The 25,185-nt window shown below is 46.7% G+C and overlaps 1 protein-coding gene across 3 annotated transcripts in view; it reads right to left on the reverse strand.

Moving 5' to 3' along the window:
• LOC144719624 (uncharacterized) overlaps positions 1-4,087 on the reverse strand; it is a 28,540-nt gene extending 24,453 nt beyond the window's left edge. For all 3 annotated transcript variants that reach the window (XR_013585626.1, XM_078595729.1, XM_078595728.1), the window contains exons 1-2: positions 4,004-4,087; positions 2,227-2,342 (exon numbers count right to left, since the gene is read on the reverse strand). Coding sequence is in view for 2 of the 3 variants with exons in the window: in XM_078595729.1 (XP_078451855.1) it covers positions 2,227-2,332 (106 nt within the window). In the remaining variant the exon portion in view is untranslated. The remainder of the gene's footprint in view (positions 1-2,226; positions 2,343-4,003) is intronic.
• Between the last annotated feature and the right edge of the window lie 21,098 nt (positions 4,088-25,185).

The following is a 25,185-nucleotide window of genomic DNA, read 5'->3' on the forward strand; positions in this document are numbered from 1 at the left end:
AAACAAAATGAGGGCACCCCTATGGGTTCCCGCTTGTCACCAGTGATAGCCAATGTTTTCATGGATAAATTTGAAACAGACGCCATCCATACATCCTTTCTGCGTCCTTCCCTGTGGAAAAGATACGTGGATGAAAAAGAAGTTGTCTGCGTAAAGTTCAGCACTACACCAGAAATAAATAACAGGTGATAACATAAGTCTCTATCGGCCTATTGTAATATATATGTATAATTTACGGATCCATACTCTGTGGTTCTTTCGGGAAAGTCACGTAGGTATAAAATAAAACTTCAAATTTAGGGATTTTTTGTTTTGCGTTAGCAGCTTGGTTTGCTGCACTGTACTTCTCACGAAAAGTAACTCGGGGAACATTGCGGTGTTGTGCGGTAGATGTCTGATAACGCCATCGAATGCATTTCCATGCAGCGATGCAGTTTTCACACTGCACGACTCGCACACGTGGATTTGCATTTATTTTCTTCGAAACCTCACACCTTGGAAATCATGAATAAACAAAACCAGCACTCGCATTCATGTTAATTATATTTTCTACCCGCTTTTACAAGCGCCTTTTATTCTTGAGCTAAATATTTACTATTTAAATTTTTTACCAGGTAAGGCCCACTGAGCTATATTCATATTGTTCAGAATAAAAATCAGAATATATATTTATACTGGATGAATCCGATGAGATAAAAGGATCTTTTTCACAGATGTCCAGAAGCAACTTAGGCAAACAAATGATAGCTCAATGAAGTGGCTTATCATCGTGTGGGAATTTATTGCAGTTGAATACTCTAAACGCGTGATGATCATTCTACATTTGGAGGGAAACCCCGGGAAGACTTGGAGAAAAATACACGCGAATAGGGGGAGAACCTGCAAACTCCAAATATATAGGCGATCCTGTATACATACGTAGTAAACTGTGTTAATCAGAGGTGTGGGTAAAGGACACCAAAATAAACACAAATAGCTGTTCTACAGAAACGAGTTTTCACTCTAAATTTAAAGTGCAGTACCCGTCACGACACGTGCCTGGATAGTCACTGGAACAAGAGTGTCCCGGATATAGTTTGAGAACCAATGATGATATTGTTTTTAATTGTATTCTTTTAAATACTATATGTGTTGTTTGTCTCTTAACTGTGATTCTAAAATATATTATTTTAGTTTTAATGTTAGGTTACAAACACTTAGTCTGTGTGCTCTCAGTTGCCAGGGTGAAAAGTGGGCTAAGTATTGCTCAATCCTGGCCAGCTTGCTCAACAAACTTAATAATCTAAACTAACATGAAGACCCACAGAGATACATAGAGACTCTTAGAGAAATAGAGAATGGATTACAAGTGGGCAAATTTTTGCCCAATCCTGACCAGCTAGTTCAATCAATATAATAACCTAAACTAACACGAGAGGGTGGCATGGTCATAAGAACTCCTGGACATCTTTGTCAATCCAGTGCTGATGGTTAACACGACACACCAGGGATATACGTCGTCAGGATCAGTGGAGCTTGCTGAGGCCCAGGACTGGTTCAGTTATCACCCACCACTCGTGTTAGCCATGTCCCACGGTGGAGAGATGTTAGCTACCTCGCCTAGTAAACTAGAGGTTGTGGGTTTTATTCTGACCCTGACGTCTGTATATCTGGAGTTTGCATGTTCTCCCCGTGGTCGTGTGGATGTTTCTCCGGGTCCTCCAGGTTTTCCTTCCACAATTACAATCAACATGCGTTTAAAGTAGTAGTAGTAATAATAATAATGTGCATTCCATCCTAGGATCCTAATGCACAATGCATGTAAAGCAAGAAACAAAAACAGAACCAGGGCAACCGAACAAACTAAAGAGATGGGGTTTAAGAGCAGACAAATATATCTACCTACTCCGATTGCCTGATTTCAAGTGGCAAGGCGTTCCATAACCTGGATGCCACTATAACAAAAGGCCGATCACCAAAAGATAACAACCTAGATCTGGGAGTGCTGAGCAGTTGGATAGCAGAAGATCTTAAGGACTTTGATGGAATATATACATGTATTAGTTCTTGCAAGTAATGTGGAGTGAGCCCTTTTAAAGCCTTTTGGATTATTAGTAGTATCTTAAAGTCCACTCAGACTCTGACTGGTAGCCAATGAAGAAATAAGAGGACCGGTGTCATGTGCTCATGGATTGGTGTACGTGTAAAGACACACAAACACCACACACTCCTCTCTGTAGCTCTCACCCATCACTTTGACTCCTGCCGTTGCCATCACCACCATAATCATCATTGCAACGGTTGCCATGGTGATGCTCATTAAATGGTCCAGGCCGTGATCACGTGACTCCATCCACCTCCGTCTGTCAGGAATGAAGATGCCAACTCGGTTATATGATTAATCTGCCGATATGGTCAACGGTAAATCGGGAGAAAGCAATTACGAACGTAAACTTTTCACCCTCCTTTAGTGGTTTTCAGCAATGCCACAGATTTTTAGTTACAATTCTATTAAATAACTGTTTCCTATCGAGCCTCTTCGTCAATCCACTGCTGGACGAGGGTCTCCCCCAACACCGTACAGTCCGTGGGAGTAATTTGAGCATTCTTCACGACTCTGTTGAGTGCGGATTGGTCAAGGCCATGTCCATTAGCCACGAGCAATGGACACGATAAAACATGTGTTGTTCTCAAGTTAAACCCAATTCCCTGGCTGCCCTTGTCACACGAACCCACTCCAACTTATGTCGGAGTGAATCTGGACCATACGCTAACCTTTCACAATCACCACAAAAAGGTAGCCACCAAGACCAAAGCAAGGGGTCTAACCTTGTGCCCATAAACGAGCAATCAGAAAGCTGAGGAGCATCAGCACCAGTGCTACGGATATTAACTATGGCCCTTGTTGTACTTTGTAGCCGAACATTGTCCACCAGAATAGACCAGAAGAAGTCACCACTCGACCTGGTGTTGTTCATCTGAACACTGCAATGCAGTGTATCACTGGAACCCTCAAGTCGATCCTAACACCCTGGCTGTCCGTGCTGTCACATATCTCTCCCCCACCTATCCGCCGTAACACTGCAACCCTCTGAAAAGTCCTGCGAATCCAGAAAAACAGTCGCCTTTCCATTCACCGAGACCTCGATAACGTTCATCATCGCTTGAAGTCACGCCAAGCCCTTTTGGACCCATGCGCTTAACCTGAAACAATGCGAATTCAACCCCGATGAAGCTTGGAGAGCTGAATTGAGTTCAAAAGAACTCACGAACAAACACCTTGTGAAAGACCAAACGCAGACGATTCCTGGGTTTGATCTTCCATGAAGCTCATGGACCACCCTACACCGCATCCACTGCACAAACCATAGGATATGCGGATACCTGATGCACAAATTGAAAATTAAAAACTCTCCAGTGTGCGACTGTGGTCATCCAGAACAGACCATACAACATATAACAACGCAATGCCTGATCCACAAATATGAAGGAGACATCACAGCAATGATACACTCCACTACTCCTGGCCTGCCAAATACTCCATTGGGATTACACGTGGAAGATCATTGTCCCCTATACTGTGTAAAATTGGCAGGAACCTCCTATAAATTAGTCGAGACTAGTGAGGCTTTCCTGGGTAAACAATAAAATAGTTAATTATAATTATAGCATGGGACAACAGGTCAGCCAGGCTCATGCAGCATTACACAAAGACAAAATCCACCGTATAGGCTTAACATACTGTTGAGGTAAGTGCTTTTCACGAGTAAGAGTACGTATGAAACTATGAAGGCCGGCATGACACACCAGGGGGTGGTTTGCCAGCACCCAAGTAGCAATGTTTACACAAGTACCAGTAACTCATTTGAGGCTGATTCAACCTAGGGGAGGCTCAGAACCGGTTCAGATATTCGCCACTTGTGTTGGCCTTAAGTGGGAATCGAACTCGGGGCGTCGGGTTTGTCACGCAGTGTACATAGAGACAACATACAAAGACACACAGCATCCAAACAGTGTTACTTACGCAGGCGATGTAAATATTAAAGTACTCGACTCAGAGTGAGATTTCCACTGCCAAACGGCAGCTGGCCATGAGCATACCGCCCACAAACAGGAACTTATCCATTTATTAATAAATTAACGCCTTAATATACCACACATTACTCATTAAGAGTTTTGGGGTGAGGTGGTTGATGACGCAAAGTAGCCAGGCATTTAATTTGCTGGTTCTGATGTAAAGGCCCTTCCTCTGGTTATTTACATATAGAATAGACGCAATTTTGCCAATTTTAATCTCTCTTCATTCTACAACATTATTACAACGTGCATCAGACAATTGATCTCGTGCCCTTCTAGATCACCATTAGAATTCACATCGCTCATTCAGCTCTACATCTCTAGTGGTTCGTTTGTTGTCCTCTCGCACCTCCGATTAGCACGGTTGGCTATATACGTTGCCGAAGAAGTTAAAAATACATATCCCTTCCTTAACAATTCCAGTAAAACTTCTTCATTAGCGGATTGTGTTGCTGCTCTGGAGACCGGGTTATTGATGATCGATCTTGATGGTATTCATCGTGATTTCTCACTTAAAAGTGGGCCACGTGAAGGCTGTCATCTTCTGCTCCATGGTTTGTGCGGTGGATGCAGTTTAGTATGAAAGGCCCAACGCAGAAGATCCCTGGGTTTGATCTTCCACGAAGCTAATTGTCTACCACAAAACGTATCCGCATAAACCATGGCAGTAATACGCATACCTGATGCACACATGTTAAATTAAAAACTCAGTGTGTGACTATGGTCATCCAGAACAGACTGTAAAACGTTTCACGAGGCAATGCCCGATCCACAAATACCAAGGAGATGTCACAGCGATGCACTTCGCTGTTCCTGACGTGGTTATCAGGCTTGACCACTTGAATGTGCAATTGTAGTCGTTGCCTCTGCATCTACATCAACCCCTTACGAAATAAGAAGTTCCCAAATTTTTCTTTTGAGAAATTCGAGTACAGTATTCGCGATTTCTTGCTCGTATTCCAGTTCATCTGGGGGAGGGGTACTGTACTTGCGCAGTACAGTCGCGGTCTGTAGCCGGTGTGCCGCCATCCACATCCCGATTTTATTATTATTACACGATTTTTATTTAACTCATTCTGTCCGTTGTCGTATCCTCAAAAATGTATTGTAACTCAATTTTTACCCACTTCCCAATGTGCCATCGACTGCAAACTTGGTATACTTATGTCATACTGATAACAGGACTATATTCTATCATAAAAAAAATGAAAAATATATATTTTTAAACAATATTTTGTACGGGTCTAATTGTCCACGCTCAACTCACGTTGGCTATAAATCACCACGGCCCCTTACGTTATGGCAAAGTTTCGGGGAGCCACGCCGAGGGGCGGGGGATGTGGAAGGAAGGGGAGGGGCGATAGGGGAAGGGAGCACCGGGGGGGGGGGGGAGCACGGGGGGGGGGGCTCCGGGGGGGGGGGCACCGGGGGGGGGCAGCGGCAGCCCTTGTGTGCCGTGCCAGCCTTCATAGGTGTTCGCTAACAGCACTTGCCCCAACGATCGGTTAAAGTTATACGGGGGATCTTTGTCTTAGTCTTTGTGTCTAGCTGTGTGTGTGTATAGGGTAGCGGGAGTGTAGCGGTTAGCGCACTGCGCTAAGAACTCGGTATCCCGAGTTCGATTACCGCTCACTACCAACACGAGTGAGAATTATCTAAACCGGTCCTGGGCCTCCCCTATATTGACTCAGCCTCAAATGAGTACCGAGTGCGATGTGTAAACATTGCTACTCGGGAGAAAAAGATGGCCGGGCGTTGTGCTTGCCACCAACCCCCTTGTGTGCCGTTCCGACCTTGGTAGGTGCTCGCTAACAGCACTTGCCTCAACAGTTTGTGTGTGTAGATGTGTGTCTGTGTGTGTAGGTGTGTGTCTATTTGTGTGTAGGTGTATGTGGCCTTCGACGTGGTCTCAAAGTGCACCTGGCCTGGCACAGGCGCCGTGGTGACGTCACCGCCCCTTTGTGGCGAATGGCGGGTGTGTTGGTCTATAGATGTGTGTCTGTGTGGGGAGCGGTAGCGCAGCGGTTTGCACGCTGGGCTACTGAACCTGGCGACCCGAGTTCGACTCCCGCTCACGGTCAACATCAGTGGCGATTATCTGAACCGATCCTGGGCTTTCCCTAGGTCAAGTTAGCCTCAAATGAGAAACATCGCCACTCGGGAGACAAAGGTGGACGGGCGTGGAGTTGGCCACACCACCCCCTCGTGTGCCACAGTGCTGGCCTTCAAAGGTGCTTCTGGCTAATCACACTTGCCCCAAAAGTCTGTTAAGGGCTTTACGGGCGTGGGGTGGCTTTGTCTGTGTAGCTGATGGTTGCTCACGTCACGAGAATCTCATCCGACTTGTCAAGGAACAGCTTCTGTCAAGTATCTGGTGGCCGAGGGCTCGGCATTGCGGAGAGCTTGGATCTTTCACTTCCAGCGCCAGCGTTGTTTTAACTCTGTTAAGCTCTCAGTTCCTATCTTGACTTAAAGCTTTCGTGACTGTAGCGATTTATATTCTTTGGGCTTTCGGTAAAGTAGTCTTCCTGAAGAAAGTTGCTTGTTAAATTTCGATTTAAAGCTTTCGTGACTGCAGGGATTCATCTTCTTGATTCTTTCGGTAAAGTCACGTGACTTTACCGAAAGAACCAAGAAAAAGTTGCTTGTGTTGCGATCGAAACGTCGTGTTTATTTTTTACACGCTTTCTATCGAGTCACTGTTGTTGTATCCTCAAATCTTGTAACTAAATTTTAACCCACTACCAAATGTGGTATCGACTGCAAACTTGGTATACTTATGTCATACTGATGACAATACTATATTCTATCAAAACAACTTTTTTAAACAATATTTTTATATGTTATGTTTCGGCTTGGGTCTAATTGTCCACGCTCAACTGACGTTGGCTGTAAATCACCACGATCTCTTACGTTATGGCAAGCTTCGGGGCCACTTCCTGGAGTCGTGCAGTTCTTCCATTACTAGTAGGGTACATTTTATTAAAGCATGTTTAATTTTTTTTTTAATATTACCTATTTGTTTATTACACACTTTCTTTTAACTCACTCTGTCTGTTGTCGTCGTTGTTGTCGTTGTATCCTCAAATCTTGTAACTCAATTTTAACCCACTTCCCAATGTGGTATCGCCTGCAAACTTGGTATACTTATGTCATACTGATGACAATACTATATTCTATCACAAAAAAATATATATATTTTTAAACATTCTTTTTTATATGTTATGTTTCGGCTTGGGTCTAATTGTCCACGCTCAACTGACGTTGGCTGTAAATCACCACAATCTCTTACGTTATGTATCTCGGCCTCGCCGTGCGCTGCGTTGCACCGCTAGTCGAGTAGATAACCATGTGTTCAATAAACCCTCGGAGCCAGGATGACCGTCCAACTCCGATCGTCATTTATTGATTGTAACAGGTAAAACTGGTGAGAAAACACAGATACAGCATCTGTTATAATTCGGAAACACCCACACAATGAACACCACAGCATCAGAACATTGTCTCAGATAACAATAGATCCTGGAAGGACCAGGCCCCCACATTACCCCTGAACAACTAGACCAGGGGTCGGCAACCTACGGCTCCGGAGCCGCATGCGGCTCTTTACGGGCTGCTTCTTGACGATATGTACGTATGTACATAGATGCATTGCGGCTCTTGAAATACTGAATTTTGTACCGAGTTGGAAAGAAATGGCTCTTCTTGTTATTTTGGTTGCCGACCCCTGAACTAGACAAAGGCACAAGCTGGTGCGTTGCATACAGGCACATAGTGTATTCATCCCACTGCACCCCAAATGTACAGCATTACACTTAACACTAAACTGTGGATGAGATACTTCGTCATCACTCTCAGGATCGCAACATAGGCACAAGTCTGACTCGACCTACTAAATCACAAGTAACATCCACAATAAGGAAAGTCACAGGCTTCGTTACTAACTAGGCCTCGTATTTACTACAACAACTTAACGGCACCATAAAGGCATTTACATTGCTATAACAGTCATTCCAACATTACAACAGCATTTCCAATATTATAGGAATATAAACAACTTACAGATAATGCTTCTTAAGCTCCCACAATGGACAAGTGCGGCTGTGGTCTCACTGAGATGCGATGCGTGCCGCCATCTTGACTTATCTGTGTAATGGCTGACGCCCGCGTGGTACAGTGGAAATCTAACATCATCACTTCCTGGTCACGTGACCAACATTAGCATCAAAAAACAGGAACTTCCTGTGAATGTACGCTCCCCATCTGCCGTGAGGCAAGACACTCCCCATCTGGTATCTAGGAGATACCACCATTTATTTCCTATCTCATAAACAAGTGTATAACAACTTCAACGGGTCGACTTATTTGTCCATATCTTTGCGAGAGAGAAGTAGTACTATCTCGACTATGGGCCTGATGAAAGTTCTTGCGACTCCTTGCTTCTCAATCATAACCTCGACCTTTCGAACTTTTCCATCTGCACTTGGAATCGACTTGAGGATGCGGCCCATTGGCCACTCATTCCGTTTGGCTTGGTTGTCCTTCAGTAGGACGAGGTCGCCTTCTTGGATGTCTGGTCTATTAGACTGCCACTTGTTGCGCACTTGGAGTGTCGTAAGGTACTCGTTTTTCCAGCGACGCCAGAACGTGTTCGCGAAGCTCTGCACTTGTCTCCATTGACGTCTGTAGAGGTCTGCAGTGCTGGCCTCCTCGGTAGGTGCTGTGAGCACATCTGTCTTCTGGGTAAGAAGTGTAGCAGGAGTCAAGATGAATGGTGACTCCGGGTCGGTTGAGACGGGGATCAGGGGTCTTGAGTTAATTATGGCTGAGACCTCGGCCATGAGAGTGGTCAAGACCTCGTGAGAGAGCCGTGTGGACCCGACATCACATAGCATGGAGTCGAGAATGCGTCGAGCAATCCTGATCATGCGTTCCCAGGCTCCACCCATGTGCGAAGAGTGGGGAGGATTGAAGATCCATGTGCAGCCTTGGTCACTAAGGTATTTCCTGACAGAATCATCTTCGACATTCTCCATATTGATCTTAAGCTCTTTACATGCTCCTATGAAATTGGTTCCACAATCAGAACGGAGTTGCTTGGCTGGCCCTCTGATGGCGAAGAATCTCCGGAGTGCATTTATAAAGCTCGAAGAGTCCATGGACTCGATGACTTCGATGTGCACTGCTCGTGTACTCATACAGGTGAACAGCACTGCCCAACGTTTGCTGTTCGCGAGCCCTCCTCTGGTGCGGCGGGAGATGACTGTCCACGGTCCGAACACGTCAATCCCTACAGAGGTGAAGGGAGGTTCCACACTGAGTCGATCGGCTGAGAGATCTGCCATTTTCTGTTCTTCCTGTTTTCCACGTAGCTTGCGACACCGGATACACTTGCGGATTGTGCTGGCGATGCACCTCTTTGCTCCAACGATCCACAGCCCTGCAGATCGGATTACTCCTTCTGTGAAGTGCCGACCTTGGTGCTTGACCTTCTCGTGGTAGTGGCGCACGAGTAAGATTGCGATGTGGCTCTGGCTTGGGATTATGAGGGGGTTTCGTTCATTCTCATCTAATTTTGCATTCCCTAGCCGACCACCGATCCTGAGCAAGTCGTCTTTGTCCATCCCGGGGTTTAGCTTCCTGAGGGTGCTGACCCTAGGAAGGTCTTCTCCCTTGTTGATGGCCTTGATCTCACTTGCATAAGCTTCCTGTTGCACACAGCGGAAGATTGATTTCCTTGCTCTGGAAAGCTCGTCTTCAGTGCGTGGCACTGTGCAGTAATGCCATCCATTGCAGCTACCAGTGGTGCCTCTCATCGGGCGATGGAAGCAGTCTGCGATATGCGTTAAATGTGCTATCACTCGCACGAGCGTCGTCCATTTCGAGAAATGTTCAAAATGGTGTGGACTCAGTGGACTTCTTGGTCGCACATTTGTTACGAAAGTTGTCACTAGAGGACGAATCTCCTTGTCGGACTCGGGCTCTAAGAGTCCAAAGGTCTCCTTGGTAGTACATGGGCCAACGTCACGTCGTAACAGGAACGCTGGACCCGTCAGCCAGATGGTTTGATTCAGCAGAGATGCAGGGACGGACCTAGTTGCGAGATCTGCTGGATTCTGGTCAGTTGGAACGTAATTCCATTGCTCCGGCTGCGTCGATCTCCTGATGCGCTCCACCCGGTTGCTGATGTAGGTGTAGAACCTTTTGGTTTGGTTGTTAATGTAGCCTAGTACGACCTTACTGTCCGTGTAGAACTTGACCGCGTCCAGTTTGACGTCAAATTCGTCTAAGATCAGTTCCACCACCTCTGTAGCAAGAATGGCTCCACACAGCTCGAGCCTTGAGATGGTATGTTCCGGTTGTGGGGCCTTGCCGTGGAACTCCTTCCAGAATTCCCACTCGGACGATAGCTCCGAGTCGAGGAACGGAGAGGCCACGGTCACAGCGACCACCGCCACGACCACCAGCAGAGCGACGAGCAGCGGCTTCACCTTAGTCTTCTTCCCGTCAGTCAGGACTGGCTTGGAGAAACGTGGAGGAACAAACTCCAACGAAGACGGTGGATGCACAAGCGAAGTCATGGTGGTTTCTTCGTAAGTCTGCATGGTACAGCCTTGACTTCTCTCGCCGAGTTCCTCTTTCAGCGTGAAGTGGTTGGGGCACGGTTTGAAGAGCGACGTGCGTCCATTCGTGAGCACACTCGTTCTGAATGTGCTAATGTGGTCTGGTTTGTGGGTCCCATCGAGACAAACGTCACCCACGATGACCCATCCTAGATCGAGTCTCTGGGCGTAGGGAGCGTCGTGAGGTCCATTGCGTTGGTTACGAACCTTGTGGACTCTCAGCATGTCCCTGCCGAGCAGAAGTAAAATCTGTGCCGCGTGATCCAATGGCGGGATGAACTCTGCTATGGGTTTCAGGTGTGGGTGGTGACGTGCAACTTCGGGCGTGGGAATCTCACTCCTGTCATCCGGTATCTCGTTGCACTCTGTCACCATAGGAAGGGCTAGCTTCATGGTGCTATCTATGGTTTCCACCATGAGGCCGCTCGCTCTTCTTCCCGCTGTCTCCATCAGTCCTGAGCATGTTCTGAGCGTGTATGGAAAGGAATTCCCACCTACACTTAGCTGATCAAAGAACTCTGACCTTGCCAAAGACCTGTTGCTCTGGTCGTCCATTATGGCGTACATCCTTACTGCCCTTTCAGGATGTCCTTTGGGATAGACTCGGACGAGGCATATCTTTGAGCAAGATCTTCCTTTGAAGCCTTCTCCACAGACTTCTGTGCATTTGGTTGTGATTGACGAAGTGAGTGCGGCGGTCTCGCCTTGCTCCCCGCCGTGCTCTGCTTCGGGATCGGAAGCCTTAGTGCTACTGGGTTTCGAGTAAAATGTGTGCAGAGCAGTTGCGTGTTTGTCGCTGCCACATTCCTCGCACTTGATATCTGCCTTGCAATTCCTTGCAAGGTGGTTAGTAGAAGCACAGCATTTGAAGCACACTCCAAATTCTTTCAGCATGTTCTTCCGCTCTTCCAATGGCTTCCTCCTGAACTCACGGCATTTCTGGAGGGAGTCAGGTTTATCATGCAATGGGCATTGCTTCTCGGGATCCTCTATCTTTTTCTTTGTGGTGGTTGCCTGGACGGAGTTTGCGAATGTCGCAGGAGAGACCTCAGTCTTGTGTACGGAAATTGACCCTCTCGCTGTTCCTCGTTTCGCCGTTGTCCTTTCCATTTTTGGGAGATCTGGACTGGAAATCCCCGTGGTGCCAAACATGAAACTCGGGTCATTTCTAGTCTTAGCCAGGTTGCGGATAAACTTTGAGAAAAAAGAGAATGGGGGGAATGCAACCTGATGCTCTGACTTGTATCTTGAACCCGCTGTTCTCCATTTTTCCTGCACGTCAAATGGCAATTTCTCTACGATGGGGTTCACGCCATGGTAGGTATTCAAGAAAATGAGACCTGGTAAGTAGGGATCAGCCTGGGCTGATTCAAGCTCCATCAAAAGATCTCCAAGCTTCCGTAACCTTTTATTGTCTCGACCAGAGATTTTTGGAAAGTTCTGCAACTTCTTGAAGAGAGCCTTCTCAATGGTTTCTGGGCTACCATAGCACTCCTCGAGCCTCTCCCACACCGCATGCAGGCTTGAGGCGGGGTCGTCAATGTTTGCTGACCGGATCCTCTTTGCGTACTCTGCAGATTCATTTCCTAACCATTTCACCAACAGGTCGAGTTCTTCACTTGCAGAGATGTCTGCATTTCGGATTGCATTCCTGAAGGTAGATCTCCAGGCTCGATAGTTCTCAGAGTGGTCATCAAACTTAACGAGTCCTGTGTTGATTAGTTCGCGGTGAGCCAGGTACCTAGCAAAGTCTCCTAGTCCTGCTGATCCAGGGTGTGTCCATACTGGCGCTTGTGAGGCGGCATTATTGGCTGTATTGCCTAGCATGCCGTCATTTGCAATGGCGTTGGACTGTGGGCCCAAAGGGTTTCGATCACGTTGGTTGGATCCCCTTATGTGACTGTCTGGAATGTGGGTCTGACTTGGTGCATCCACGTCTGACCCCACGTGCGCGACGCTGAGTTGGCGACTAACTGCCAGAGCGGGATATGCATTTCCACCATTCCTGTAGACAGCATTCATGTTCATTCGGAGTGGAGATGGCAATGCCTGAACGTCCACCCTTTGTTCAGTATGGTTTGGTGGAGGAGTATTGATGCATTGTTCAGACCAGTCCAAAATATTTTTTCTGGTGAGTTGATCACGGTCCTTGACAGGTTTCTGAGTGCCAAACTCACTCCAATTCTCTTCCATATCCAGGTTGGCTGCTACCTCGAGCACCTCTGCCTGGGCCATTGCAGCAGCTGCTTCCCTTTTGAGTTGTAGGGTGCTTAACTTAGCATCCAGCTCAATTTTCTTCCGTGTGGCAGTAGCCACTGTAGCCACTAATGTACTCTCTGCTATGCTTGCTTCTTCTTGTATGCGAGCCTTTTCAATTAGCATGGCTTCCTCTTCAGCCATGTAGGCAATACGGGCGCTTGCTGCTTCTGCTGCTGCGCGTGCCTGAGCTGCTGCCATACTAGTAGATGATGTCTGTGAGTGCGCTGAGGCTTTAGATCTTGTGGTGGACCTGGATGAGACAGAGTGCTGAGATCGTGTCTCTCTTAAGCCCTCCACACGGTCCATTGCATCTTGTATCACTGCCTGCACATTATCATCGTGCAGTTCGAGGAAGTGCTCTTGTCTGCGCACTCCCTCAATGCCCTCATCTGTTTTCACCTTCATCAGGAGGGAGATGTATCTATTTGCCAGGAGCTTGTAGCTTGAGCTGCTCACATTCATTCGCTGGATGGCCCGCTGAATTGAGGCCACTGTGTCTGAGGCGTTTGAAGCTTCAGATAAATCTGCTTCAACCCGGTTCCATGCCCGTTGTATCCTGGCATCAAGGTCCTGTTTCTCAGCTTCATAGCTTTCCAAGGCCCGTTGCGTCAACCTGACCTCCCTCTGGGGCCTTGAACTCCCTTGGTCCTCTTGAGGCAGGATGGGAGATCCTGGATTGCTTGGTTCACCTTCTTCAGCATCTCTCCCTGCTGAACTGTGGCTTTCCATGCTGCGATGCTTGCAGCACGATTTTAATGTAGACTCGTTGCAGAGCTCCTTGCTTGTTGCAGGCTGACTGCAGGGCTGGCTGCAGAGCTGGCTGCAGAGCTGACTGCAGGGCTGGCTGCAGGGCTGGCTGCAGAGCTGGCTGCAGGGCTGGCTGCAGGGCTGCCTGCAGAGCTGGCTGCAGGGCTGGCTGCAGAGCTGACTGCAGAGCTGGCTGCAGAGCTGGTTGCAGGGCTGGCTGCAGGGCTGGTTGCAGGGCTGGCTGCAGAGCTGGCTGCAGGGCTGGCTGCAGAGCTGACTGCAGAGCTGGCTGCAGGACTTCTTGGGAACTTTAAGAAGAGTATCTTTTTACTTGGCTGCAGAGAGTTGGCTGCAGCACTGGTTGGGAGCTTCAAGAATAATATCTTTTTACTATCTCGGCCTCGCCGTGCGCTACGTTGCACCGCTAGTCGAGTAGATAAGCATGTGTTCAATAAACCCTCGGAGCCAGGATGACCGTCCAACTCCGATCGTCATTTATTGATTGTAACAGGTAAAACTGGTGAGAAAACACAGATACAGCATCTGTTATAATTCGGAAACACCCACACAATGAACACCACAGCATCAGAACATTGTCTCAGATAACAATAGATCCTGGAAGGACCAGGCCCCCACATTACCCCTGAACAACTAGACAAAGGCACAAGCTGGTGCGTTGCATACAGGCACATAGTGTATTCATCCCACTGCACCCCAAATGTACAGCATTACACTTAACACTAAACTGTGGATGAGATACTTCGTCATCACTCTCAGGATCGCAACATAGGCACAAGTCTGACTCGACCTACTAAATCACAAGTAACATCCACAATAAGGAAAGTCACAGGCTTCGTTACTAACTAGGCCTCATATTTACTACAACAACTTAACAGCACCATAAAGGCATTTACATTGCTATAACGGTCATTCCAACATTACAACAGCATTTCCAATATTATAGGAATATAAACAACTTACAGATAATGCTTCTTAAGCTCCCACAATGGACAAGTGCGGCTGTGGTCTCAATGAGATGTGATACGTGCCGCCATCTTGACTTATCTGTGTAATGGCTGACGCCCGCGTGGTACAGTGGAAATCTAACATCGTCACTTCCTGGTCACGTGACCAACATTGGCATCAAAAACAGGAACTTCCTGTGAACGTACGCTCCCCATCTGCCGTGAGGCAAGACATTATGGCAAGCTTCGGGGCCACTTCCTGGAGTCTTGGAGTTCTGCCATTACTAGTATATTTCATACAAGCGTGTTTAAAAAAACTTTTTTTGTAATGTTACGTATTACTCCTCAAGTGACTCTTGTGCTATTTTTGCCTAGCAATCTGTTCTCTTATAACGCGTTTTTTTTCCACAACGCGAATTAGATATAACGCGATGAATGTATCAGGGAATATATTTACATATATAACGCGGATGCGAATTGGATATAACGCAATGAAGTAAACGAAACCATGTTGCACGAGTATCAATAATTAGTTGTACCGCTGCCTCGGCGTAGCATCGCAACAAAGCGAGATGCTGCTGGATGCTTCTGGATGCTATCCACGCGCCTCAGTCTTTGTTCAGCCTGCGTACGCGGTCTCACGTTTACTCGCGGACTGTGCTTTAGCCTGTATTCTATATTATTTATTATAACGCTATTTTTACATCACGCGGTGTTCTTCAAAAACGCAACTACCGCGTTTTAGGAGAGCAGACTGTATCTGTGTTTTTTATGTTTCGATCGTGAGCTCTTAAGTGTCGAGCGAGTGGAGGAAGTGAGCGCAGGAGTAAAAGGCAGACAAAGGTGATCAGTTTAGCTCGAAGAGGAGAATTGTTGGATCGCCTTGCTTTGGGTGACAGTGTACCTGTGGTTGGCCACCATTAAAGTGTATATCGAACTAAGATATTCGTTTTCAATTTAGATTTGAAAGTGCATAGCTCCAGTGGCTTGCTAATAATAACGAAGGCTGGGAACGCATATTCATAGTACTAATGTTCTATTAAGTAATTCATTATACACAATTTCAGTATACAAAGCTACATGCAAGCATATTTGTATATTGAGATATTACCGTACAGGATTAATAGTGCCACATTTTCATTTTTCTCCCATTTATTCAGTCGGACAGGGAACCTTCTTACCCCCTCACCCATATAAACACAGTGCAGTCAGTACTGTACCTACAGAACCCAACCATCGCGGATGTGAAGGCCTTATCAGATTACAATTTGCATCAGTAATACGTTTTGCAGCCCTTTTGGAACATTGTTTGGAAAAAAATAATAAGTTGTTACTCTTTGGCAATCAAACCGGAGATGTTAAGATTTTGAAACACCGAATAGGTACCTTTTGCAAGACTATAAGTGCTCTAATACTTTCATTGTCTTTGAACTGTTAGCCTTTTGGCGTTCTCTGTCCTCACACTGGTGAGACAAGGCTATAAGGGAAGGCTGTTTCTGGTGGAGGCCAATCCGTTTCAAAGATAACGAATATATTATTATCAAAAGCATGTTTTTCCACAAGCACGTGTGGTTAATGCAGACTTGATGCTTTACAATAGGTATCTATGTCGTGTTTGAACATCTTAACACTTCCTGTTTTATTGCCGAAATAGGTGTTAAGATGTACACTGGGATTCCACTCCCACGTTTATGCTACCTGCTTTCATCCACCCAGAATTTTCTAGCGTGTTAAATTGTCAGATAACCGCCAAAGGCTCTCATGGCGTGGGGAGGCCTTCATGCAGCAGTGGATTGAAAAAATAACTGAACGTAGACATTGTAAAATAGAGTATTAAGAAACATTACCGAGTTGTCTCAAGTCACTTTATTTGATCTTTGCTGAAGCGTTCATGCTCGTTTTTAGGCTACATAATATCAATTAAACTCATTGTATATGACGTATATACATACACAAAGATGTAATTCTGCATTATCTTTGAAATTGAGACTCTAAAATGTGCTGGGTTTTTCTCTTAATTTGCTCTCACACAACATAAGTTCCACCACAAGGAAACTCGGCAAACATTTTAACTTTTCAACATCTGTGCTGTTTGTATAACCACAACCACACGTGGGAACGTATCGTATGTTATTTTTCGTCCAATTCAGCCAATTTTTTTTAAGGTTTGACCACGCATTGACATTTTTGAAATGGTAGAAGTGCCATTTCCTACCCTACATAGAAAGGTCTTGTGAAATAACAAAAATGAATGATTACAGAATAATAACATTTATTTCAGTGCTATTTATACATTATATATCACGCCTTGTCAAAGCAGGACTTGTTGTGCCAATCATTTGACCTCTTGCGACATGTGCATACACTGCTCTTCATAATAAAGGTTTTTGGGTGAGATTAAGCGGAAGTATAAATATGTCGAAACCCTCCACCCGACGCAGCCAATTAGTAAGGGCTTTGTCAAGTAAACAAAACACCATATAGTTATTACAGCCCTCCAGTGTGTTGGAGAGTAAATCCACAAAATTTACAATGTGAGTAGTACAACGTTTCGCTGGTAATTATGTAGTGAGTCCAACTGAGTCGCAGACGTTGTCTTGGGAGCAACACTATTTATTACATCAACTCAACACAACATAACGTAACCTACACTTGGGTGTTGAACGCCCAACGAACCACGCTACGGCAGAACTAGACACGATCCAGCTATCCCGGTCCGGACCACGAGCTGGGTCCCGGACTGCATGGCTTGAAGCTTCTTCAACCTGACGTGGATCTTATTCACCAACAACCCGAAAAACCCCGAGCCCCTCACGGGGCCCCCGTTATATCGGCCTGGGCTGGGGCTGGCTCCGCCCCTCGCCCCGCCCACCTAGATCTCTCGAGCTCTTCCCGAAGGCTCCCGAGAGCTCCTTTATACCACGTGACCACCCAGCGGCCCCCATCCACCGGTGGCCCCCCTCCAATATTGTCCGGTTACGTGTCGGCAGGTCAACCAGCGTATCATGCCCCAATGTAATCCTGGCTGACTGACACTCCCTCTCTCTCCCTCACCGGGAGCCCGCACCGCACACTGTACATGGTGCTTCCATGCTAACCAGCTCACCCAAGCCCCGCTAGGGCTGGTACTACGCCCAGTAACCGGTCAGAGCGGCCGCACGTCGCCACCACGCACCGACTCCCCCCGAAACCGTGTGCAACCCCGACGCAAATCAGACCCCCCCGATGGGTGAAGTGAACCCCGGGGCCGAGTGTGGGGTGCGCCACGACTCGCCTTAGGAAGCAGGGAGTCGTAGGAAGACGTGTCCCGGCAGGCCGCAGTTGTAGCAGGCGACCCGTCCACGGCTGAACTGGGATGATGCAGACCTCACTCACCGCCGGTCGTCCCGCCGCCAATCACCGTCACCCTGACGATCGCCGCTCCGCTGGTGCAGTGACCATGCAGGAGCAGGCTTCTCGTCCATGTGGGCTCTGGGCGCCGCGGAAGACGCAGCACATGCCACCAACACCCTGTCACGTTTCAGGGTCTTCTGCGCCTATATACACCTGGCGATCTTGAGTGAAGACACCTCACCATCCTCGGCGGGGAGCACGGTATGGAGGTCTTTGGCGAGACTCAACATCTTCTCGAGGACCAAGGCGTCAAGGTCGTCATGGTCCAATTTTTGGGAACGCGGCCTTCGCCAGCGCCAAGAGCGCACTTCGGTAGGCGAGAGCCGACTCACCATTCCCTTTTCGTCTTACAGCGAACTTCTGGTGGGTGTTCAGTGGAGGCCCGGAAACAGCGGCCATCTGGTCAAATGCCTGCGTGAGGGTGGACCTCTCGGACGGCGGAATGGCGAGGAACGCCACCAAGGCATCGTCATCGAGGGCGGCGGGCAGCGGTTTCAGCGCGTCCGCCTCCGACCATTCCGCCAAGTCGGTATTGGTGAGAAATCACCGCTTAAATGCCGCCCAGTCGCCGCTGGTGGAAACAAATTATTTAATGAAGGGCAGTTGACGGCGGAGCGATTGGATGACAATCGACGAGGACGTCCACGCTTCAAGCTTGGCGGGCTCAGCGCTGTTCCCGCCTTTTGTGAAATGGCGGCCGAATCGCCCCGTCCGGACAACTCCACCAATCCCTCCTTTGCCGTCGAGGGAGGGCAGGGACCGCATCTCGACGAGGATCGAGGACGCCGCTTGAAGGAGGTCAGCGAGATGGCTGTGCGCGTCCCTGACGTGTGCCTCCAACGAAGGCGAGGCGCCGCACGCCCCGACTGCGCTCTGCTCTGCCCGCAGCGCCTCCGCTCCTTCTTCGTCGGCCATAGACGGAATCAGCTCCTCGTCATCTTTGTCGTCCGACGCCAGTACACGAACTCTGCGATGTGTCGACATGACTTGTCTATTGCTAGCTACAGCTTAGCAAGTTGACCACTTCCGACACCAGTTGTAGTGAGTCCAACTGAGTCGCAGATGTCTTAGGATCAACACTATTTATTGAATCAACTCAGCACAACATAACGTAATCTACACTTGGATGTTGAATGCCCATCTAACCATGCTACGGCAGAACTAGACACGTCCTGCTATCCCGGTCTGGACCACAAGCTGGGTCCCGGACCGCGTGGCAAGAGGCTTCTTCAACCCGACGTGGGTCTTTCTTCACCAACAACCTGAAGAACCCCGAGCCCCTGGGCTGGGGCTGGCTCTGCCCCTCGCCCCGCCCACCTTCTAGATCTCTCGATCTCTTTCCCGAAGGCTCCCGAGAGCTCCATTATACCACGTGACCGGCCAGCGGCCCCCGTTTACTGGTGGCCCCCCTCCAATATCGTCCGGTCATGTGTCAGCAGGTCAACCAGAGCCTGCATCACACACTGTACATGGTGCTTCCATGCTAACCAGCGCTCACCCAAGCCCTGCTAGGGCTGGTACCACTCCCAGTAACCAGGCTGCACATAATGACAACATATTATCCACCGTGGCCTCGCAAGCCCGGCACCACACAGTTAGATTCACAGTGACTACAATTACATCCAGCATCATCGGGCAATTTTACAGAATAGTGAAGCAATCAACCTGCTTCCGGTCTAAAATAGAGCAGGACGACGTCATCACCTGAACTCAATCACGTGCAGAGATCAGAGAAGGGGGGGGTATTTTATTTGCATAATGTGTTAATAGTTAACCAGTATGTGTTTCCTCTATAAGAAATTATAATACGTACTAATCCTTTAGCTGTCAAGAGCGGTTACAATTATTTGTATTTAAATTTCAATGGATTCTCGAATTAGTCTTGGCCAGTATAATTAGTTTTACACAACACTTCAACGTTATCAACATCAAATGAGTGTCCTTGTTGGCAAGCAAACCCTGCAACTGACGACAGTTGTGTTTGAGAGTATTTAATATTTATTTGGTGTTCTTTTAATCTTACGCTAATGTACATCCCGTCTTTCCAATATAGTATCTGCCACATAAGAAATTAAAGCAATTAATCCGATACCTTCTGTTAATAATTTAGGCAATTCATATTTAGTACAAGTTACTCGTTTTTGGATTTTGTGTACCTTACCAAATCTTACTTTGATGTTTTGCTTTTGCGAAACTCGAGCTATTTGTCAGTTACTCCCGCGATATACGGTATTTTAATAGTTTTTTTAATTAAAATAGTTTTATTTAAAATAAATCACCTCTCCATAAAAAATAAGTGTTATTTAGACAATGGTCAGCTAGTTTTGGAATATATTTTAGTAAACCTGTCTTATTTACTAGTGTATCATGTAATTTAAGTGACTCGTTGACTGGAACCTTAATGAATAGAGAAATTACATAAAAACTCACCTTAATATCATTAGGGAGTTTAATATCTTTAATCACATTCACACGATGTTTTGAATTTCTTAAGAATGAAGATGTCCCACCGATGCAGGGCTGTATTTGTTTAGTTACATATTTTGCTAATTTATATGTGTCAGAGGTGATTTCTTTAAACAAAATGTAGAAGCAGCAACAGGCTCTCCTTTATCTCCTGCTATAGCAAATATCTACATGGAAAACTTTGAAGCAAGAGCACTTGCTTCAAGTACATTAATACCATCATTTTGGTTTAGATATGATGATGACACTTTGGTTGTCTGGCCACATGGTAAAGATACACTTAATGAATTTCTAAATCATCTCAATGCCACCCAGTTCACCATGGAAATGGAGGTGAATAACACACTCCCTTTCCTATATGTTTTGCTCAGACGCGGCCTGAATGATAAAATAACACAACGTTTACCGAAAGGGAACGCACACTGATGCCCATCTGAATGCAGATTCGCATCATTTCCCTGCACATAAATCCTCTGTCATCATATATTGGGCTAAACAGTGTCAGATGGTGAAAGTCTGAGGAGAGAGATTAAACGTGTAACAACATAAATGAGCCATTCTATCGTGACAGTGGGTGTACTATACATAATGGCTCACTAGAGGGCAGATTCCGGATGTCACGGAGGTCGGGTCAGGACATTACAGTCTGGGTGAACCCACGAGAGCACGTGACCAGATGAGAGGGCACGGGGTCCCCAGAAGGGGTTGAGCGGGCCACGTGATGTGGACCCAGAGCCTTCGCTAAGGATCGAGAAGGGGGCATGACCAGGGGTGGAGCCCGGTCACGCCACAAAAGATATAAGCCGAGTCCCGAGAGAGAGAGAGTGGCTGTTGAACCCGGGAAAGAAGTCGCCTTCTTCAATCCTCGCTCTTCAGTCTCCGCACACGTCGACCTGGCGGCGTGTCGGCTGTTCTGGTTCAACCATATCGTGATTCCGTTCAAGTGGTTAGGTGGTTAGGAACGGTGGCCACCACCTTACATAGTTAACCTGTAATGTACATAGTTTCTCGGAATGTACATATTTAACCTTGGAACGTTGAATAGTGTTGGTTTGTGTTAGTGAATAAAACGTGTTGCCTCCAAGTCTTGCTGTGCGCCTGATTAGAACTCACTACACATGTTAAAAAAGTGCTACGATTGAATGGCTACAATAATTATCAAATGAACAGAGCATTGAATGTCAAACCAAGATCGAACAGCAATACTGCTGAAAGCGATCAGATTTCTAAAAAAATTAAATACCATATATCGAGGGATTAACTGACAAATTAGGTCTAGTTTTGCAAAAGCAAAACATCAAAGTAAGATTTGGTAAGGTACACAACATCCAAAAACTAGTATCTTGTACTAAAGATGACTTGTCTAAATAATATTATCAACAGAAGGTGTATATCGGATTAATTGCTTATGTGGCAGATGCTATATTGGACAGACGGGATGTAACATTAGCGTAAGATTAAAAAAACACCAAATAAATATTAAATACCCTCAAATACAACTGTCGGCAGTTGCAGAACATGTTTGCCAACAAGAACACTCAATTGATTTTGATAACGTTGAAGTGTTGTGTAAAACTAATGATTACTGGCCAAGACTAATTTGAAAATCTATTGAAATTGAGAGACATGCAAATCATTTTAACCGCGCAAGCTTAGTGCCGTCTGGAAGCGTATTAAGTAATACATATTATAATGCCTTATAGAGGAGACACATACTAATTAAATAATTATTAACATTATATCATTGCAATCGCCCTCCTCTGATCTCTGCACCTGATTGGGTTCAAGTGATGACGTTGTCCTGCTCTATTTTAGACCGGAAGCAGGTGTAGTGCTTCACTATTCTGGCAAATCGCCGGATGATGCTAGATGTAATTACCAGCGAAATGTCATACTCAAATTGTAAATGTTGCGAATTTACTCTCCAACACATTGGTGGGCTGAAGTAGTAACTATTTGGCGTTTTGTTTACGTGACAAATCCTTAACGAATTGGTTGTCGGGTGGTGGAGAGTTTTGACACATTTATACTTACACGATCTAACCCAAAAACTTTTATTATGAATAATATTGGTCGCGAACGCCTACGTGTCAAAATAAAGTGCTCTGGCTGCCATACACCAGTATCTCGAGTGATTTGTTTGATCCACATATCGTGAGGGTGACCACGGGGGACAATACATTAATTCTTACCTGCCTGGAAGAAAGTGGAGATTTTTTTTGAATAATGTTTTAATTGTGACAAAAACACAGGCCCACAACAGCACGTTGTGTAGAAAAAACAAAGAGGTGACATCTTCCGCAAGGCAGACAAGCCCGACGCGACTAATTCATTTGAAGAAAGGGCAGGAAATGGTGTGGGGAGGGGGGGCGTATCGTCCCATTCATGTAGGCAGATCGCATGGGGAGGGGAACAATTATTTTTTTTAATGGGGGGAGGGGATGACTAGGAAAAGGGAGGGGGTAAGGGGTACATCCAACTCACGTAGTGGGATCCCAAGCATGCAGGGGAAAGGAAGTGGGAATAAAGGAGAGGGGAAAGCAGGGAATGGCCCTAAAATATAACAATATAAATGCGACTATTGTGCATTAGCACTTCTCCACTACTCCGAGTCACTACTTCCGCTAGGTCCCCCAGCCCCTAAGCAGGCAAATTCATGTGTGGGGCTCATGATTATTCCAGTTAACCAGAATAATCTTTCTGGCTATAATGTTAAAAAGGTGGAGCAGAGCATATTGGTGTTTCGATACCATGCCGGGTTTTACACCCCACAGTGTCTCCTCTTACCAATAGGAAGAAGTTCGTGCCATACAATGCATTGAAAAAGCTCATTACCTCATGTCAAAGTTTTCTTAACATCAGGGCAGAGCCAGAAAGCGTGGGGATTAGTTTTTATTGTGCCTAGTGGACATCAGGGCAATCTGGTGAGACTTCCATGACTTTTGCCCTGCTCTCATTCGTCAAGTAAGCTCCGTGAATGAATTAAAATTGAATGACCTTGAGTGGGGGAGTTCTTGGCCCAGCTTTAGGGACTCGCCAGATATGGCCCAGGTCTGCGGTGGAATCTCATGGCGCACGAACCTGTCCCACATTTTCTTAGTTGCTGGTCTGGTAGCATAAACCACCTCTCCCTAGAGCCGATAAGCCTCTATCAGTCTAGCTGTTTATAGGGGTTTCCATACAACCAATGATGGGGTGGGGTGGCACAACTATTTTTTTTGTTGGGGGCGACTTCGCCATGGCGTCTTTGATCTAGAGATACCTGAAGAATTGGGATTGGGGAATATTATTGATAGCTTAATCCCTTTCGAAGGATCGCACTCTCCCATCTGCCTTTTCAGTCCGGACTCCTTCCTGCTCTTCCATCTTATGACCTCTACCCCCGCCTTCAGTGACGGGTTTCCCGATAGCATTGATCCTCTGTGAAGAGGGGTCTGGAGGAGGGGCTCACAATCCTAGCAGAATGCCAGCATCGATATGACTATCCACAACGGCTGTAGCCCACGCAGAATGTTCTTGTTTATGGCCAGGGCAATCCCCTCTAGGGAATATGGTTTAACCGACGTTTCTTCCCAACTCTTGGAAATACCCTGTTTTGTTGGATTATGCCAGATTTTTTTTTACGTTATGCAGGCCCAGTGCCCTGTAGTATTTTCGTAATTCTAGGAGAGCCAAGGCTCCCTAGTCTGTCGGCAACGTAAGCGAACTTGTGATTCCAGATGAAGGAGGAGATACGGGAGTGCAGCGCCTGAAGAAACTTCTCGGGATCCGTGTGGACACCATCCGCAGTAAGTATAATATTTTGGGGAGGACAATACTTTTCATTATGTGACCCCTGTTTTGAAGTGAAAAGGGGACATCGTCCCAAACTGCCAATGACGTCATGGTTTTCTGGAGCACAGGGGTAAGGTTCTTCAAGAAGAGCGACTTAAGTGAAGGGGGAACTACTATCACCAGGTATTTAATGTGGGATGGGGACAATTTAAAAGGTATTAAGTCATCTCGAGGTTTGGGGGTTGTTAAAAGAGGCATTAACTCAGATTTCGCTACATTTAATTTGTACCCCGATGCCTTCCCATATTCGGACACCAGTGCCTCTAGCCGCTCTAGGAACTACTTAAGCAAGACCCGAAGTATCCGGTACTCCCGGATCTGCACCTCCTCCAGACTCATCCTCGGCCCGTTCTGGAATAAGTTAGGGGGTTTCCTTTCATCCAGGCATATGTGTGGATGGACACTCTAGGTAGAGAAGGGGATCGAGGGGGCAGCACACCATGTCTGGGATAAGAGCCGAGAGGGACAGGGAAGGCAACAAGGACCTGCATTAAACCATCTCCTCAAACGTTGGATTTTTGGGAAAATTGGCTGGTCATAGCCATTATTCTGGGTATAGGGAGTGACCCTGGATATAATCACACGTAACGGTGTAGTCTCTGTTTATGGGTAACGCGGAGTGGGAGAAAAAGGGACCAGGGGTGAAAGGGCAAAGATCAAAGGCAACGTGAGTGGGACACAAGGTACTTCCCTTTGTGCTTAACCTCCTGCCAGGCTTGCGCTGCGCAAACACCTCCGACACGGTCCTGTGATGACCCCTCCCGGCTACAGCTGACCAGGTCCCTCTCAACACCTCTCCAGTTAGCGCCAGCTCTCCTCTCCCTTCGGTTCTTGCCAAAAGT

This window comes from Lampetra planeri, chromosome 6 (assembly GCF_965212315.1).
Source record: "Lampetra planeri chromosome 6, kcLamPlan1.2.h2, whole genome shotgun sequence".
In the NCBI taxonomy this organism is placed as follows: domain Eukaryota; kingdom Metazoa; phylum Chordata; class Hyperoartia; order Petromyzontiformes; family Petromyzontidae; genus Lampetra; species Lampetra planeri.